Here is a 19,086-nt window from a genome sequence, read left to right as displayed (position 1 = left end):
AACCTTGAAGAAAACATCTTTCCTAACTTGTAATAAATTAAGTTTTACAATAAACATGTTAATGAAGAGCCACCTTCAGGACAGGTAACTAGGCCTTCTATAGTTATATTGTAAAGCTATTTATAATAATTAATGCTTTTACACATAATAAATGTATCTTTAATTTAGATTCACTACATATTAATATTCCTTAGTAATGCATATCAGAAAAATAATCTATATAAATATGAACTTGAGTAAAATATAATTTATAAGTTAATTGCCAGTTCATTAAAAATTTTACTGCTATTATGAAAATCCCTAATACAAAATCAGCAGAAACAACTGCTATAACATTGTATCGAGGGCAACATCACATAGGAAAGAATGTTTGTAGCTGTTGGGTGAGAAGTTAACCATTTCATCCTTATTCCTACCTGAGAGATAACTGGCTAAATTTGAAATTAATTAATTTAGACTTAAGAACTTTGTTAAAAAAAATAGTCTAAAGTCATCACCTATAAACAATGTATAGACTATTACATAGACTACATTTATACCATCCTCTCAGTGATGCATTTCTACTTGAGCCACTGAGGGAAGAGGCACTATTTTGTGAATGTAATTGTTAGGCTTTGGGAAAAGAGACACAGACTATTTGGACTGACTGTGCTCATTTGTTTCAGTCTTTCTGCTCTCTTCCTCCTTTGCTAAGATACTGTGTTGAGTAAAAAGTATCTATCTTCTTGCATTGGAGGACCTTCGAAATGGGTGAGATACTGGTTGGTGAGTCTCAGTCCAGGCTAATTATCTCTGGGGTCAGACACTCATCCTATGAATTAATAATGATCTAGCACAGACTGGACTGTGGCTGTTGGCAGGTAAGGACAAAGCCCTGGGAAGCTGGGCTCTTCTGAAGAATCCATCAGCCCAATAGCATTTACTTTGGAGCTCACCTCCTCCTTTGCTTCATCAGATTTCAAGCTTTAAAATGAGGGCTAATCATTTTCCAGGCGAGAAGGATTTGTCTCAGGTTGTGGCTTTCCTTTGCAGTGGGCCATCCCCTGCTCTAGTGTCCTGTGGCATTTCCTTGCTCATGGCAGTACAGTACTAGATGTAGATACTGCTTTTGGCTGATGTCCTCATAGACGTTATTTGAGCCTATTGTGGCATCAAACTCTTTAGCCATGCAACTAAACCAGAAGACATTAATGACAGTATCCACATCTTTAAGGACGCCTGACTGGTTTGTCTTGGCTGAAGGTTGGCAAGGGTTGCTGTTGGAATTCACTGGAATTAGAGCCCTTCTGGCTTTCCTGATCAAGGTTGAAATGTCACTTAGTGTCAGGGCATCCAGGGCACGTACAGTGTGAATACTTTGGTTCTGCTCAAATGCAGTGACAGCCTGGAAAAGAAAAAAGAAGACGAAGAAAAAGAAGAAAAGCTCTCAATTATTTGAAAAGCCCACTCAAGGTTAAATAGTGGTTTTGAAGGGGAGTGTGTGTGTGATCACATTCAACTGTGCTGAAGGGGGGAGAGAGAGAGAGAGAGAGCGAGAGAGAGAGAGGAGAGAGAGAGAGAGAGAGAGAGAGAGAGAGAGAGAGAGAGAGGAAACTTGGATAGTTCTGGCTCCAGTAAATAATAGACTAGTGGTAGAGCAGAGCTTCCATGTGTAATTTTGTGGTTGGTCGCTTATGTCTGCGATGATAAATCACATACCTGCATAGGATTTCTGGCACCCCAGTAAATCTCATACAAGTGCCCAAATGCTAATTTATCACGGCTCCTCGGACAGCATCCCCCTTTTTACCAACTCAGTGATCTAATATCCTGTTCCTAACCCTCTCTCTGTCTGTTTGAAACAAATGCTTGCACATTTTTACTTCTTGACTTTTGGAGCCCCTCACTGCTGGTACCTGGAGCAAACCTGTCTTTCAAAGTGTCCCCAGGATTAGGTTAAAAACCTTAGTCCAAGGGTGTCATAGCGGGCCTGTTTGAGTCCCTGTCTCCAGAGTACTGCCTAAGCTAGTGGATTCCAGACCTGATCATTTAGCAGAGACATCCTGGGAACCTTAAAAAAACACTGCCTGGCTCACACATCTTCAACCATTCAATTGGCAGTGGGCTGTGATTTCCCCCAAAGCCTTTCCTTCCGAAGACTCTTAAGCACTCCTTCATGCAAACAGTTCTGGGATTTCTTCCTGTGGCGGCAGGCACAGTGAAAGAACCTGGAGACGGACACACACACACACACACACACACACACACACACACACACACACACACACACACGATACATTTTAAGGTGCCTGGATCCCTGCAGTTTGGAAGTATCTGTATAAGAACCCTGAATGCTACAGAGCTGGTAGGATGAGCCCTGTGATGGAGACGCAGAGGCAGCAGAAAATAAGCTGAAGCTCTAGCTGGAGTCCTTTCCCCCTGCAGCGTACCAGGTTTGGGACAGCAAAGGCTAATCTAGCCTGTATAATAAAGGGGATAGCTGAGCCGTCCCAAGAGAAAAGAGGCCTGAAGTTTATTCATTCCAGGAGCCGTAAGATAAAGCCAGGCATCTGGAGACAAAGGTAGAATGGTAGGCCTATTCTGAGTGGACTCAGTGGCAACTGCAGGAGTTTTCACTGGTCTTTTACTCGGTTTTTAGATCTGGGTCTAGATAGAAATGGCAACTTTGATGAAGTTATTTCCACTAGACCTTGTCAAAGATTTTTTTACTAATGTCTCTGGAAGGAAAGGTAGTTTTGAAAATATTTCACTCAATAAATCCTGGCTAGCAAAAATTCTTTTTTGTTGGGAATCTACCGTTGGGCATTTACATCCAACATCAGAGGAATTAGGTGATATCTTTAGATCACTACCAGTCTGGCTATAACTGAAACCCAAATTCCTTGAGTGGGGAAAAGCCCCAAACCCTTAAAATCTTGGGTCTAAAGCTTATCGTCATTATATTTTTGCTTTCTCCTGCAACTATTTTCAGCCTTTAACATTTTTTTTTCCTGTAGTGTACCAGGTATCTAGGTATCTACAGTTAAAGCATGACGGAGATCCAAGGTGGGCTGTATTAGCATCACAAGAAGCTGGGGCGACGGGTGGAGCGGCTGTGGTTTCTCACATTCGTATATAATGGTATTGAAGCATCACAGCAAGCAGTATTTATAATAACTGCATATTGTTCCAAGTGTATTGCAGGACCCTCTCAAATGCAGACATGTCTGGAAAGTTATCTTAAATTTGTATTCAGTGGTATACTAGTCTCATTCCTTGTAACATTCCAGATCTATGGGCTAATTTTAAAATGGAAAATGATCTCCATTTAGACATCATTAGAATGTCTGAGAGCCAGTCAGCACCTCTAAGACTCCTGATCAGATCCTGGGCTCACTTACTCATCTTTTACAGGAGTTCTTTAGGTAAGTGCTGTCCAGTAGGACTTTCTGTAATGGGAAATGTTCTATAATCTATAATGCTGTGCCACTGCGTGAGCTACTAGCCAGGCAGGACCATGGAGCATTTGAAGAGGGATGGAAGAACTAACTTGGTTTTTTGGTTGGTTGTTTGTTTTTTGTTTTGGTTTTTCGAGACAGGGTTTCTCTGTGTAGCCTTGGCTGTCCTGGACTCCCTTTGTAGACCAGGCTGGCCTTGAACTCACAAAGATCCACCTGCCTCTGCCTCCCGAGTGCTGGGATTAAAGGCCTGCGCCACCAGACATGCACCACCACACCTGGAGGAAGAACTAACTTGTAACTTTAAAAAAATAAAAAAGATTTATTTGTTTTTATTTTACATACATTGGTGTTTTGCCCACATGTATATCTGTACGAGGATGTCAGATCCCCTGGAACTGGAGCTACAGACAGTTGTGAGCTGCCATGTGGGTGCTGGGAATTGAACCTGGGTCCTCTGGAAGAACAGCCAGTGCTCTTAGCCTCTGAGCCACCTGTCCAGACCCTAACTTGTAAGTTTTACATAATTTTAACTCATTGAGCATTAGCCTGGGAGGCAGAGGCAGGAAGATCTCTGTTAGTTCGAGGCCAGCCTGGTCTACAAAGTGAGTTCCAGAACATCCAAGGCTACACAGAGAAACCCTGTCTTGGGTGTGGGGGGGGGGGGGGAAGAAAAAGAAAGATAAGTGATGCAAGCACCTTCTGCACCATTCCTGCTTCCTCGCTCCTGCGATTCTCAATAGGTACTGTCAGTGCAATTAATGGTGAAGATTGGTAGCAAAGAACACCGAGGGCTCCTTGCTCTTCTCTACGCAGTCATAATGTAACTATTGCAAGGATACTGTATCCAGTTCTTCATCTGTGGCAATTAGCAGAGACTTCTGCACGCAAGGGCTTTCAGCCCCAGGGAGATGCCTGCTTGACTGATAGTCACTCAGATGGTTAGTTGATTAAGAATGTGATGACGGCTACAAAGGAGAAATATAGATTGCTCCAAGAATATATGCCAGGGCCCATTACTTGTAGGATTGGTTGGGGCTTTAGTAAGAGCAAATCCCGAGGGGTGCACTTGAACTTCCCCAAGTTCAAGGCTGGGTTAAGTTGACTGCAGGACCCACAGATCAGAGTGAGTCAATTAGCATATGCTCTGCCATGACCTCCAAAGGTTTGGGCTCTAGTTTGTAAAGCTGCATGCAGACAGACTGCAAACCTATGAACTTGAACAAGTGGCTTCTTTCTCAAACTGTAAGCAGTTGTCACGATGTTGGTCATAGATGATGCGAGACAAGAGGCTGCAAATATTTACAGGATATTGCATTCCCTCACGACAGTATGTTTTGACAAAGTTGTTTGGACCACGGCCCCAGTGTTTCCTCCGTGCTCTAGCAAAATGCTGTTTGGTCCATTCGAGAAACGATGTAGAAATCAGTACTGACATCCCAGACAGACAAAAATGAGACACATGACAGCAAAACATATGGCTTGAGTAGATATCCTTATATGGCCAACACAGACCATATTCCCAGAAACTCATACACAGAAAACACCACCTGCAGCAAAAGCCAAAAACAAAAGAGTTGACATGACAAAAAGCAATGTGTTATGTGGATGGAGCTGCTTTGAGTGGAGATGGCCAACTGTATTTCAATTTAAAAAGATAAAAACCAAACCAAACCAAACCATGTCTATAGAAAGCACTATGCTGGTGAGCTTTACAAACAGTCACCAGAGGAGCTGCCGTATCTGAAAGCATCCAGTTCTAAATGCCTTCTCTGTTTATTATGACTGTACACACTATTCACAACTCTAAATGTGTTTTAGCGCCTTTGGCTAACATCTGAAACATGCAGCGTCCTTTCATTAAGTTTTTAAAGTCCTGTGTGTTTGTTATAATATTTCATGCTCATTTCGTTTGTGTTGCCAGTTTAGATGCCTCTTTCACATGAGAAGAGATGGACTCTGTTCTGACTGCATCCATGTGCTGAATAGGTCATGCCCTGGTGCCCCAGGACTTGGACTGCTGAAATCCTCCAGTTTGATAGCGAGATTTATAAATGCTATCTTGTTTTTAACTTTTTTTCAACAATTGCCTGTATCTTTATGGCTAAAGACAAGATGTACCTGTAGAATCAGGTAATATCCTGCCCCCACCCCCACCCCAAGATGGCTTATGCTACCAGATATTGGAAGGTGATATAATTTTCTTCCTTTTCTTTTTATTATTTTGATTGAGTTTTTCTGGCCAGTGCCTAGTGGCCATAGCGAGTGTACTAAAGAGGAAGATTACACACATACACACACTATCATGAGCATATATAGTGATAAAGATAATAATAAAGTAATAAAAATAATCACTATGGCATCTTACTAGGTATCAGCCTGTGTGTCATTCTACCTGTGCAATTAAAAAAAACATATAGTTTATTCTTTAAAAAAAGAATTTGCTTTAGGGAAATTAATATATGCATGTGACTAGTAGATTGATGATTTTGCTATACTGTTATTCTTTATAATAAAGTCATTATTAGATGCCATTACATTCTTTTATTCTGTCATTTTCCCAAGGCCACGCTGGTCCTTACTCTATACTTTTATGTTTTTTGTTTATGAATAGCTTTCCCAGGTTACATTAGCATTGATCAGGTCATTGGGAGTCTGAGGCAATCAGAAGGCATTTTGTCATACTTATTTGTGTAAAATTATTGGAGAAACATTTATAGTATTTTCATTCCCCTGTTGAAATATGACATCTTAGAAACCTCTTGTTTTTAATGTTCTTGTCTTTTAGCTCAAAATTTGTTTTGACCAACAGCCAGCTAGTCTGCTCCTTCCTTCCTTCCTTCCTTCCTTCTTTTTCTAAGAATTCAGTTGAAGTTGAGTCCCATGAGCTAGAGACATATTGTTGCCTTGTCGGCCAGTATAGTTCTCCACCCCCCCCCCCTGTATGTTAATTCACCCAGCAGGACACTAGGACATACTGTACCTACTAAGAAAGGTCAGGTTTCTGGGAAACATGTCAGGTATTACCAATTTGAATTTGAAGGGCTATTCAGATATCCACATTGGAGACTGAAATTTTAACGTGTCCCATTGAAAAACAACATTGTTCTCATCAAGATAATCATGTTTGTTCTTTTAAATAGCAAATATCTTTCAAAATAAGTTTAGCCTCCAGTCACAATACAGACTCCCACACAAAGTGCTATATTTGGCTGTATTTGTATTTTTCCTTATTGATTATTATACTGTAAATAGCCTCCACATTTCCCACACATTTTAACTTTTAAAAAATGTACTCTTACCCTTTTGTGGTGAAGGTGGTTTAAACTTCTTCCCTTGTTTTGGATGTTCTGTTTCTGCCTCGATTATACACACACACACACACACACACACACACATTTTTTTAATTCACGGTTGCTTTTCTCAATTTTGACTAACCTTTCGGTTTGTGGTCGAACTTGGGTACTCTTGGAGCAATCTATTTTCTTTGTGCTTCTCCTAAACTTGCCCTTCCCAAGAGGCCATAATTTCCTCTACTTTACCTTCTGCTTTTTTTAGATTTCTAGTGTAAACAGTGTGCCTGAGAGTGTATTGGTCGCTTTAAAGAGCTTCATTTGCATATCTCGTCCCTATCTCTGCGGTTGTCCTAACTTGTTGCTTAAAAAAAGAAAAGTATCACATGGTGTTTTTCTGATCTACATCTTTCCTTTACTACTGAATTCTTCAAAATAGTTCTTCAAAATGTAACACTTGCCTCTTGCTTGATAAACTGCTTTCGGGTGGGGCTAAAAACCTTAGTGATTAAAAGATGCATTTTTTATTTTGGGTGAGATGTCATAGTGTTTATTTTCATGTATACTGTGTTTAGCTAATTATCTAAAAATGGTCATACTGTGTAATAATGGCCAATGATGTAACTGGGGATCTTTCTCCTGATCATGAAAGTACTTATTGCCATAACAAATGCATTCACTAACCCAAAGTTTCCTATATTCGCCCGATGGGAAGTATTTTAAGAATGATGACATCTTTTCCTTTGTAATAGCAAGTCAGGTGTGTTTCCAGTGACCCAAATTTAGTTTAACTCCAGCACTACGGGCCGCCGCATGTTTCACAAGCCCAAAGTATCAGTAGCTCTGACTTGTTCGAAAGCCTTAACTCAGTTAGTGGATGTCACTCTTGGCAGTTTAGAGACCACATTCCTTTGAGAATAAGTATTGGGGAGAGCGTCACCAGGCTTCTCGCCTGTCTTGCTCTACTACCCAGGCACTCCGTGGGGCTCTTCCCTCAAGCCACGTCCCTCTGCGCCCCCACCTCAAGTGCCACCTGCAAGCCCCCGCCCCAGTCTCTCCAGGGCAGCCCTGGGTCCCTGAGTCGCCCCTCCTCCTCCTCCTTGCTGCCCGCACGCACCTGCCCGGGGCGCCCCCCCCCCCCCCGAGTCCTCCTCGCGCCCCCGGGCCGCGGGGCATTGTGTACACTCGGCCGGCCGCCCGCCTCTCTCGCTCGCGGCTCATTACGGATGCTCGCGCGCCCGGCCGCCAGCGCGCGCCCCACTCAGCTCTTCCCGGGCCGCCGCCGCCGCCCCCGCCCCTCCCCCGATCCCGGCCCTCCAGCCCGGGTTTTGAGCCCGGTCCCTCCCGGCCCTCCCGCACCCTGCCCCCGCCGCCCGCGCTCCCCCTCCCGCGCCCGGGACGCGGCGGCCCCGCCGGGGTAGCAGGCTGCGGGCGGCCGGGAGGAGGCTGCGCTGCCAGCCGGTGCCTCGCATTAAAATGAGGAGGAGGAAGAAGCGGCAGCCACAGCGGCGGCGGCGGCAGCAGCGGCGGCGGCGAGGGCTGCAGCCCGGGAGGACGCGCGGAGCCCTGAGCGGCGCGGCGGCGGCCACCGCGGCCGGGATGAGTCAACTCTTGGTTTAATGGGGGCAGAGCGGCCGCGAGGGGACACGAACGAGCGACGGGCAGCCGTCCGGGGAGCTGCGCTCACACGCGCGCGCAGACCCCCGCGCGCCTCTCCCGGGCCGCCGGTGACTCCGGCCTCGCCGCCCGCGTGGGGACCCCGCCTGCAGCCGGGCACCCACCGCCCTCCGCGCAACTCTGCATCAGTTTTGGGGGCCTCCGGGCGGCGGCTGCGCCCCCAAGTCTCATTGCCATTGTCGAGCTCCTTGTTTACCTCCGACTCGGGCTGAGTGAGAGCTTGGCGACTTTTGGGGGGAGGGGGCGGGGAGCGAGTGGCCGCGGAGGCGGCGGCGGGGTTGCCCTCGGATCTCCCCCCTCCCCCCCCTGCTCCTCCCTCCTCGTCTTTGCTCCCGGGCGCTCCGGGTCCCCGAGTCCATGGGCAGGGAGAGGGTCCCCCGGGTGGTTGTCGGTGACGCCGGCCTCCCAAGTGGCCTCCTAGTGCCTTCCCGGGGCTCTTGGCGCGACCCTCTACCCCTCACCCTCTCAGGCCCCTGCTAGATACCCTCAGTGGGGGTGCGAGGCGGTGGGGAAAAAGTTTAAGGTTTGTTAATCGCAGTCGCGATTGTTGGGGAGGGGGAGGGGGCGGCTGGGAAGAAAGCGAGGTCTCCTTTCCCTTACGTTCTGGGGTCTCTGACGAGTCTGGCGAGGGTGACACCAAGCTGACTTTCCGCGCTCTCTCAGGAGCTCAGCGGGAGGAGGGGGCGGAGGGTACCTTTTTTTTTTTTTTTTAATTCCTCTCCCCACCCTTTCTAGGGTCCTTGTCCGCAGTGATTTCCCGCCCCCCCTTTCTTTTTAAGAGAGTCCTCTGTCACCACCTCCCCAGTACCACCAGTGTACAGCTCCTAACGGGTTCCGCTTTGTTTTTACGACTCCCCCCCACCCCCCAACGAATCACTTGTCAGATCAATTTTACCTTCTCCCTCCTCCCTCCTTCCCACTCTCCCCTCCTCCCCTTCCAAACCCCGTTCTCTGAGGTTAGACATTTTACAAGCTAGCTATGATGTTTTTCGAATTGTGACTTTTTTTTTTACCCCCCTCCTCCCATATCTACTCTTCTAGACGTTTGTTTTTGCCCTTCCCCCGCTTAGCGGGGCGGGGGTAAGGGAAGAGAAAATAATACAATTTCAGGGGAAGTCGCCTTCAGGTCTGCTGCTTTTTTTTTTTTTTTTAAATAATAATAATAATAATAATAAAAAGGACATAGAAAAGACCAGTCTTGAACTTCACTTCAAGAACCCGGGCTGCAAAGGAAATCTCCTTTGTTTTGTTATTTATATGCTGTCAAGTTTTGAAGTGGTGAGTTTCAGGTCGGTTTTGCTAATTTCACTCAGTAAAACTGCAGCTTTGCTGTTGCTAGATAGTAGTTTGTTTCTTTGTCTCTTTAAAAGGTCACAGTGAAAGCTTGGCCTGGATCGTGCCGGCCATATGGAATGGATAAGGGCACAGGCTCTTCAAATATGCTTCTAGGGTTCTGTCGGGAAGGAAAGGACCCTAAGAGGAACTCTTGAAAAGGAACCCACGATGCAAAGAAATAAGAGAGAAAGAGAGAAAGAGAAAGAAAAAAAAAAGTACTTTCTTGAAATCAGAATTTCGGGCTTTTATTTCCTGCTTCTTGAAGGAAATAATTACTGAGATGCAGTTCACTACATCAGCTCAGTCCAAGAAGGATCCTACGCGGTCTGATTTTATGGACAGGGAAATGAGTTTTTGGGAAAGTAGCCTGCTTTCTGTGTGCCATCCATAGAGTGCTCTAAAAGGATTTTAAAACTGTATCTCAAAACTCTTGAGCTGGGCTTTGGTGGAGACCAGTTAGTGCTAGGTGTTGTCAGTCTAGGGAGGCCTCCTGGCCATGGCTGGACTCAGCTCCAACCTGGCGTTTGATGAACATATGCCTTGGCATAGAGTATTAAAGGAGTATTAGATTGAATGTTTTATGTGCATGTAATTTTACTTTATAATGCAAACCTTTTTAGAAAATGACCTAGTGTCTAGTAGATGCTTTAGGTATGTATTCAAAAAACAGCTTTTCATGACCTGTGTGATATTTTGACTGTCAATACATTAACTAAATTGAAGTCCACCACTTTCTTTTCCAGCACATAGCCCTGCTAAGCCTGGTGACTATCTAAGATGCTCTGTAGTATTAACTTTGATACTGTTGGGAATTCTCCCCCCCTCTTTTTTTTCTTAAGTTGCCCCAAGGGTCAGTTTTTTTTTTTCTGTGCAATTCATATGCTTTAAATTTTGTCTTCTGTAAGAGGGTAAGGCAACCAATTTTGGAAAAATCAGCTTTGCATCGTAATTTGAATAAGTTAATAATCTTCACTCTGATTCTAGCTTTAGACTGCAGCTTGATAGAATGGAAAGGAGTGATCACGATTAAAATGTAGTCTTAAAAATATGCATTTATTGTTAATGAGCCTCGTAACCAAAACCAGATGGGACCAAGATCAAGGGTAAACCTTTAGTTCTTAGCCTGCCACCCTTGAATACAAAGATAAATAACTATTATTTCTCAAACCTTGTAGTTCCTGGGTTGGCATTCTTAAGGTTGCTTTAAGCACCCAGATCACATGTCCAGCCCATTTCTTGATTATATAGGATGAAGTAGGGTGGACTTAAAGGAGAGAGAGATGTTTCTAGAAAAGCCATCTAACACAAGCTGCTCTCAGCTGACCCAGAGCCAAAGAGTTTGAGCATTGTAATTATTTTTAAAAGTGTATAAGATATTTCAAAATACTAGACAGCTGGAAAAAGTGACGTCATATTCTCTCTGGCTTTCTGAATATCCCCAATACTTCAAGGCTAATGAAAGCTCGTAGCACACTTCTACTGACCAGCCCTATTTAAAACTATTAATTTAGAAGTAACTTCAGTATATTGTGCAGTTGCTTTATTATAAACAGTATTCAAAATTGAAGTCTGATATTCAATACAACTGAAAGTTAATGTGTTTCTGAAATTATGATGCTTATGCCCTTGTATGCTGATTAATTTTTAATACTGGAGATTGTGTTTTGTCTATGATGTGTTATCATAAAGTATTTTCAGGTTTTTTTTTTCTGATTTAAATTACTAACAGCATCCAGTTAGCAATGAACACCTAAATATTAACTCCAAAAGACAAGCTGTCCTGCTAAAAGACTCAAGATAGTTGAGGAAGCTCCTCAACGCCTTCCTGTGTGCTTAGGGCTGAAGTGATCCAGCCACATGCTTGAGCAGAGGCTTGAGCTCTTTAACAGCACGGAATTCGTGAGACTCAGATAGTAGAAAACTTTTTGCTGCCCTGACTCATAAAGCAAGTGGCAAGTTAAGAAGCATATGGGTGTTGGCAGTGCTCCGCTGAGGTTTTCTTCTGGAATAGAGATTGCAGTGTGTGTCAGAGTGGAAGGACCTAGCAAGCTCACTGCTTTACACTGGTAATCTTTCCATCCTTCATTGGAAAAAAAAAATCTTATAGTCACAGTCTGTCATGAACTTTTAATTTTAAAAATTGAGAGTGTATGTATGAGTACGTCTTTTTAATCTTGCGGGTTATCCCTGTTCCGAACGTAAGCTCGTTTTTCCTTGTAGTTTTAGATGAGAAATTACTTTTTCATCCATGTGTGCTGCTTCAGACTCCACAAGATACAGAAGCACAGTGTGGTTAGATCATCACAGTAGCTGCACAAATGTGTCGTCTGTGGAGGGGAACGTCTAGGGACCAGACGTGTATGGGGCAGGCGTAGTTGCGGACCTCCATCCACTGATAACGTCTTCTTTTTCAGTTCTGGCAGGTGATCTGTAAGACAGTGACTTGAGTATGGATCATTTGAACGAGGCAACTCAGGGGAAAGAGCATTCAGAAATGTCTAACAATGTGAGCGATCCGAAGGGCCCACCAGCCAAGATTGCCCGCCTGGAGCAGAACGGGAGCCCACTAGGAAGAGGAAGGCTTGGGAGCACAGGTGCAAAGATGCAGGGCGTGCCTTTAAAACACTCGGGCCATCTGATGAAAACCAACCTTAGGAAAGGTAAATACTGGCCAGCCAAATCCTGGAAAGCTGCTTGATCTCTGCCCAAAGGGCCACCCTGTGTGGAGGTGGAGGGCTGGAACATGCTGTGACTGTTCTTTTTCTAGACCTCTTTCGGATGTGAAATGAAGTGACGTTCTGGGCTGTCGTGTCAGTCATGTTTTGAAAGTGCTGTTTTTCAGTGGTGCCTCTTTCCAACTCAAGACTGGAGGAAGCATTGGAATAGTTGGATAGTAAAAGTCTGAGTTAAGGCGTCGTGGTCACCACTTACACAAGGTCCATCTGTAGATACTACTGCGGTTAAGGATGTGCAGGCGGCTGGTGTTTAAACTGACCCTGAGTTAGAGTAAGACACTGAGGTTTGCTTGAGAATCACCATAGATTTTTTTCCTTGAGATTACTAACTGTAAGGGGATTTCAGGACATGGCCCTGACGTATGAGAACAAAGGTTTGTGATGTAATTTATTGTGGTTTATTTTCTGAAGAGCAAAGTGATATTTTAACTGTGAAAAAATACTCTGATTTTAGTTTTTAATTTTTTTTTTTTTTGGTATACTTGTACATTTTTGGTAAAGGGAAGGAAGAGTTAGACCAGTTTATAAAGGAAAAAATATATAAACAAGTGATTTTCTACTAGTATTAAATTGATGGAGTTTAAACAACTTTGCCTGTGTTGGACATTGTACACCCCATAAGACAGTTCCTGTGTGGGGTTTCCTGTATGCCTCACAGGGGTCTTTATTGTGTCATTGAAGAACATATAGGAGTCAGATTTTTCCTGCATTTGCTAAGCAAAGAATAATAATGCCATCTTTTACCAACCACGAATATTAAGTAGAGAAAGTTAGGAGGCCGAGGAATTTCATTGTGTTTGATGCATAACATTTATCATACAATCATTTATTTTTTTCCTTGGTTTGGCGAAAACAAAGAATATATTGATCCTGAAATAAACAGACACAGCAGTCCGTATTGTTAGATCTTTATCTATTAAAAATGGAAAAACAGCACTTCAGCAAATTCTTTGGCCTCTACTCATGATTACCCTATTTATTGATTGTTTGCCAAGAATGTATGCATCTTTAAGCCAGGGTAAGAGCATTAAAAATATAATTTATTATGGCTTTTCAAACAGAGTACATTAATATTGTACTGTGTAGTGCTGAGGCTCTGTAAAAAAGACTTTCTGACGCCTGCAAACACACAAGTTCCATAAATTCCTAAATAGGAGATTTCAGCTGTCTCTGGTATTATGTGATATTTGCACAGCAAACTTTAATGCCAGGACAGTTTTAGACAAGGATTCTACAGCCTTCACTGCTCCGTATGGCAGCCGTGCTGTTTACACAGGCCCATAAACCTCCAGCAAAAGCCTGTAAGACTGCCTTCAGGTTTAAATCATGTGGTATTTTTAGCTTTCAGCAGTGACCAGTACTCTCCCTTTCTAGTGCAGGAAGGCTATGAAGTTGTTGTAGTTAGAAGTCTGGCCCAACACCAGCTCCAACAAGCAGGCAGTCCAGCGAAGGCTCCTGTTTGCCATTACTCCCACTAACAGGAGGGCAACTGTGCCAGTTCCAGCACCGGATTTGCAATTAGATGATCCTGTTGCTGTCGTATCCGGAGCCACCTTTAGTATCTATAAGGCACCTTTAAATTTGATCAATTAAGCACAGAGTCAATCCAGGCTGTTTCAGTGGTTTGAAAAGGTTTCAGTTATTTCGCAGAGCTGAGGTCTGAAAAGCTGCTCCCTGTTTGACACCTCTCTTTGATTCCATGGGAGGAAAAACCCAGTATATATGTTTTTTGGCTTGCTAACCCAACTCTACAGACATCAGTAGACGAGGAAGCAGAGCACGGTCATCTCTCTCCTGCTCAAATGCTTTAAGAAATGACGTACATTCAAAAATCACATAGCTTAAAAACATAGTTTAATTCTAGAAGGGTTTGTGCTTAATACAAACAGCAAAAAAAAATTCTAAAGCAGCTTTTTTTTTTAAAATCTTATTTTTCATGTGCATGGTTTCTGTTTGACAGGTGCTAGATAAAAATTGTGGCTAAGCTGAGAAAGCACTAAGAAAAAAGGGTTGGGTGTTTTTATTTGTTTAAGAGATTTTGCCAAAATACCTTCAAGCCAAGGAAGAAAATCACCAGTTTGCATATTGCTATTTTTGCTGCGGTCTCCCCAAGTTCTCTTCTGATCCCTGACGGGTTCTCTCTCTGGTATAAAACAGCTGAATGAATGACAAGACTATTGGCAAGCTCTGCGGCTTGTTTTTCATGCCTAGCCTGCTGGTACTTCCGAGTGAGTTTGTGAGCTTTTCTAAGTAAACCTAAAGGGGTTTAATTGTCAGAGCTGGAATCTCCTGTGAACAGTTCACAAAGCTTTGGAGAAGACACACGTGTGGGAAGATGTAGCTGTTTTATGACCGGCTTTTGTTCAGCAGAAGCAAGCAAATAGAGAATTTGTAAAGAGCCTCCCTGGCAGTAGGAAATGCTGATCCCAGGCAGCGGTCGATGGTCGATGCGCACTTAACACCTTCAGAAGTTCGGAGTCTGCGAGTCCATCGCAGGTCCGGAGTATGGAGCTGATACAGGCAGAGGGATACTGTGGAACTAATTGGGGGATCCTGGGCGCCCTGTTAAAGTAACCTTTGTCATCATTTATGCTAAAGATGATACCCTCCTGGCAGTGTGCCACAGTACTGTGCAGATGCATCTGTTTTTAACCCTTTTCTGTAACTGTTGGAAGTCTGTCAGTGTACTGGATTAATACCTTGAGTGCCACCTCAGGTGGATGCTAGCTTCTAGCGCAAGCCTCTGTGCCAACAGTAGTCGTATGGCCTGTGCCACCGAGTTACTGCACTGGGTGAAAGTAAGGCACCAGGGAAGCAGCAGGACCCACGCAGTCAATGCTTCTCGTCCGTGTCAGTAAGGCCAGCTCTCCTTGTACTCTCTGCCATCTGTATCATATTTACTGCAGCAGAAATAGTTAATGTTAAAGACGTACAGCTGCTGTCATGTCTTTTTTTTTTCTCCCCCCTCAGGTAGATGAAATGGGCAGTCATAGAAGTGTTATTTTCCTATGTTATGTGCATTCAAACAGTGTCTACAAGCATTGGTTCGGTTAAGGTTTGTGTTCCTTCTATGGAACCAGTTAGAGGAAATACTGAGAAGGGGCAGAAAACTAATTGTGTCCTGGGATAATTTGGACACAGCAGGTGAAGGATGTTAATAACGCAAGTGTGTGCGCACTAAGAAAGTGGGCTCTGTGACGACAAGTACAGCGAGTTCTGTGTACCGTGTGTGGCACTTAACAGCAGATCACACCAGACACTTATTTTGTCTCTCGTCAGCATTGCTGCTTGGTCAGATAAGTAATTCTGCATTCACCCGATTTTGGAAGATGCACTATTAAAATGAGAGGTGAGCCCATGTTACCTCAAGACCAAGTTCATGTTAAGGAAATTAAAGTATTTCCTGTACAACTTTCAAACAGTATAAACAACTGCATGCGTGTCTTTGTGCCAGTGTCTCTTCCCAGACTGTCTGGGAAGCTGTGAGGCTCCTCTCACTGTGCTGAAGATTTATTTTCATAGCTTAGGTGTTCCTCCCCCCAGACTGTTTCTGAAGACTGTTGGTTTTCTATCTTTTCCTCGGGTCTTTTTGATAGGAACCATGCTACCAGTTTTCTGCGTGGTGGAACATTATGAAAACACCATTGAGTATGATTGCAAGGAGGAGCATGCTGAATTTGTGTTGGTGAGAAAGGATATGCTTTTCAATCAGCTGATAGAGATGGCGTTGCTGTCTCTAGGTTACTCGCACAGCTCTGCTGCCCAGGCCAAAGGTAAATGGCGTGCTTGTGGGGCTGGGAAGTTGCTGGTCCTCCTGTTTACCTCTCAGACAAAGCGGGGAGCATTTTAGTCAAAGAGCTGCAGCCTGTGTTTTATGTTGCTTCCTTATAGACTGTGGCTTTAAAAATTGGCTTAATTCAGTTTGGTTTAGTTAACACACATTTTGCTCATGTGGAATGTCGAGGTGGATTTTTTTTTTTAAATTACTTCAGCTGAATCATTAGTATGCTTATTGACCTTAATAATCTGCTCCACTGAGGACCCACAAGGAAGTGAGGAGCGTATTTGAGCAGATGGACTGTTGAGAGTCAATTTGCATTTATGACTGAATATCTAGTTCTGTTTCTTTTATTCTGTTTCTGATGGTTTTATGGGCTGTAAAGTATTTTTCAATGCTGATTCCCACTGCAATAGGGAATCTTATCTAAATCATAAAGCCATTTAGAACCGGTTCGGCTATGTCTTATTAGAACTTCCTTCTAAGTTAGGACACTGCGGCCTGATGCATAGATTTTTATTGATGGGTGTTTATTTCCAAAATAATAAACAGCCCCTATAAGTCATTTACATAATTTCACAATTTGGAAAGCTGAGCTGTGAATATCTTCATTGACCTGCCTTTTTGAGGGAGAGGGAATCATTGAAACAGAAATCACAATATTGCTTGTGGTGGGGGCAGTGCAGAAGAGCATAGCACTCGTTTGCTGGGCCCGAGAGCCAGCACTGAGCATGTCCTCTCTTTATCTGGACTAGGGCTCATCCAGGTGGGGAAGTGGAATCCGGTTCCACTGTCGTATGTGACAGACGCCCCCGATGCCACGGTAGCAGACATGCTTCAGGACGTGTACCATGTGGTCACGCTCAAAATCCAGCTACACAGGTGAGTTGGCGCAGTAGCCCTAAGGGGAGCCCTTCTCCCCACCTGTGTGCGCAGGACGCCTCTCTGGCCAGCTTGCGGTTTTTATTAACTCAGTGTCTGAGACACGCTAATCCAAATTAATTTGGTGACTTCACCCCTTCTGTTATTTTTCTCTTAACCTCAACATAGGACTTTAAAATCTACCTCCTCTCCCCTGAAATGTATGTGTTTTTGCATGCCACTGAAAGATAAGACCTTTTTGCTTTTAGTCGGTTAAATGATGCATTACAAGAAGGCATTTTACATAAAGTTTACTTAAGAAAAAAATATTTTTGCATATCATGAACAGTGCCATCTGTGTACATTTGTGAAAGAATGCCTTACTCGCTTTTGCCATGATCTTATTTATTTATATATATATGTATTTTTGCCATTTTAGTTCGTCTGAACAGAGTAGCGGGAGGAAATCAGTTAATACGTTAATGCTTTTCACGGTGGCTTGTGAGAAAGCAGTACACCTTAAATTGTCTTCCCAAGCGCATCAGAGCAGGAAGGTAGAAGTAACATGAAAAAATAGCCACCACAGGCAGCTGATGTATAATTCATGCATCGATACAGCAGATGTGTTGTATAAAGTAATTAACTAATCGGAACAATCAGGAGACCGAGAGCAATCTCCAGATGCATCTGTTTGATGCGCAAAATGAAATCTGTCTGTCTTAAAGGAATGTTCTGCAGCAGGATGCAATCCTGTAATAATCCTCTTTCTAATCTATGTCTCAAATAGTTGCCCCAAACTAGAAGACTTGCCTCCCGAACAATGGTCGCACACCACAGTAAGGAATGCTCTGAAGGACTTGCTGAAAGACATGAACCAGAGTTCGCTGGCCAAGGAGTGCCCCCTTTCACAGGTACTCAGCGCAGTGTGTCATAAATAAAATGGCATCGTGGGCAGCTACTGCTTGAGGTCTGATGGGCGTCCCTGGTTTCAAGCAACTGGTATCTGAAGCAAGAATTTGCTAAAAATGCTAAGTGATTTGACCACTGGTGACCTTTGAGAAAAAAATCTGCTTGATCCATTCTGAGCAGAGTTTTTCATGCCCCGTCTCCCTTGGCGGGGTGGGGGCTGTGCCTAGGAAACACAGTCTGGCAGAAGACACCACACTCTGCCAGCTCATTCTTAGAGCTGGTACTTAGATCAAGTTCTGAGTACCCCGAGCCCTCTCTGAGGCAGGCTCACAGTGGCAGGACCTCCTCAGCATTGGTGTATGGGAGGATGGTGTCAGTGTTACTGTGCACAATTTCAGGATGCTGGCTACCTGAGACCATGGTACCATTATAAGGTGCTTGCTCTATTATAAAAAATGAGAAAGGGTTTGTGGAAAATAACTGTAAATTATGTATGTATCTTAATTATAAATATAAGAATTCTCTTGCCTGGAACAAAAAGGTCCATAATTATTGCCCATTAGGAGTTTACAGCCAGTTGTGAAGAATTAGTTTACCTTTTAAAAATGGACTCCTTTTTTCTTTGAAATGAGACAGATTTATTATTGTTGAATTTCATTTTTCTGGGAAGAGTTTTGGTAGAGGACTAAAACTCCTATTAGTTGATGCCAAGTTTAAAGCCAAACATCCTTTCTGATAAAACTCAGCAGATAGTCACCAGAGTGTGGTCCAGCATCACTCCTTAGTGCCTTCACCCCTGTTGAGGGCATTCCAAGATACAGTAATAATTGGAGTGCTTGTTTAAAGTTGTCTTTTAATTCGAGTTTAAAATGTAATTGTGAATATAGGTCTGGCAAGTATTTTAACTTGTGTTACTCTGCATAATCATTTCTGGAGGGGAATAGGGTCCCAGAGCTTGTTTTTTACAACACTGAGGTGGGCGTTCATTCCATGTGTTTTTAGTGCAAGGCCCCTGAGGATTCCTGGGTACCTTAGAGGAAGCCTGTGGGCTGTAGCCTGCC

General features: G+C 43.6%; 1 protein-coding gene across 7 annotated transcripts in view; it reads left to right on the top strand.

Moving 5' to 3' along the window:
* SATB1 (SATB homeobox 1) overlaps positions 1-19,086 on the top strand; it is a 94,928-nt gene that overhangs the window by 11,832 nt on the left and 64,010 nt on the right. For 3 of the 7 annotated variants that reach the window (XM_084753322.1, XM_084753320.1, XM_084753321.1), the window contains exons 2-5: positions 12,157-12,402; positions 16,074-16,250; positions 17,011-17,137; positions 17,904-18,027. In XM_084753322.1, coding sequence (XP_084609448.1) covers positions 12,192-12,402; positions 16,074-16,250; positions 17,011-17,137; positions 17,904-18,027 — 639 coding nt within the window. In that variant the 5' untranslated portion in view covers positions 12,157-12,191. Of the gene's footprint in view, positions 1-8,641; positions 9,686-12,156; positions 12,403-16,073; positions 16,251-17,010; positions 17,138-17,903; positions 18,028-19,086 lie in introns of those variants that run through there. The other 4 variants (XM_084753325.1, XM_084753324.1, XM_084753319.1 and 1 more) reach the window with 3 other exon arrangements.

This window comes from Acomys minous, assembly GCF_964271855.1.
Source record: "Acomys minous genome assembly, chromosome: 13".
Lineage (NCBI taxonomy): Eukaryota > Metazoa > Chordata > Mammalia > Rodentia > Muridae > Acomys > Acomys minous.
This window is presented reverse-complemented; position numbering and strand designations above follow the sequence as displayed.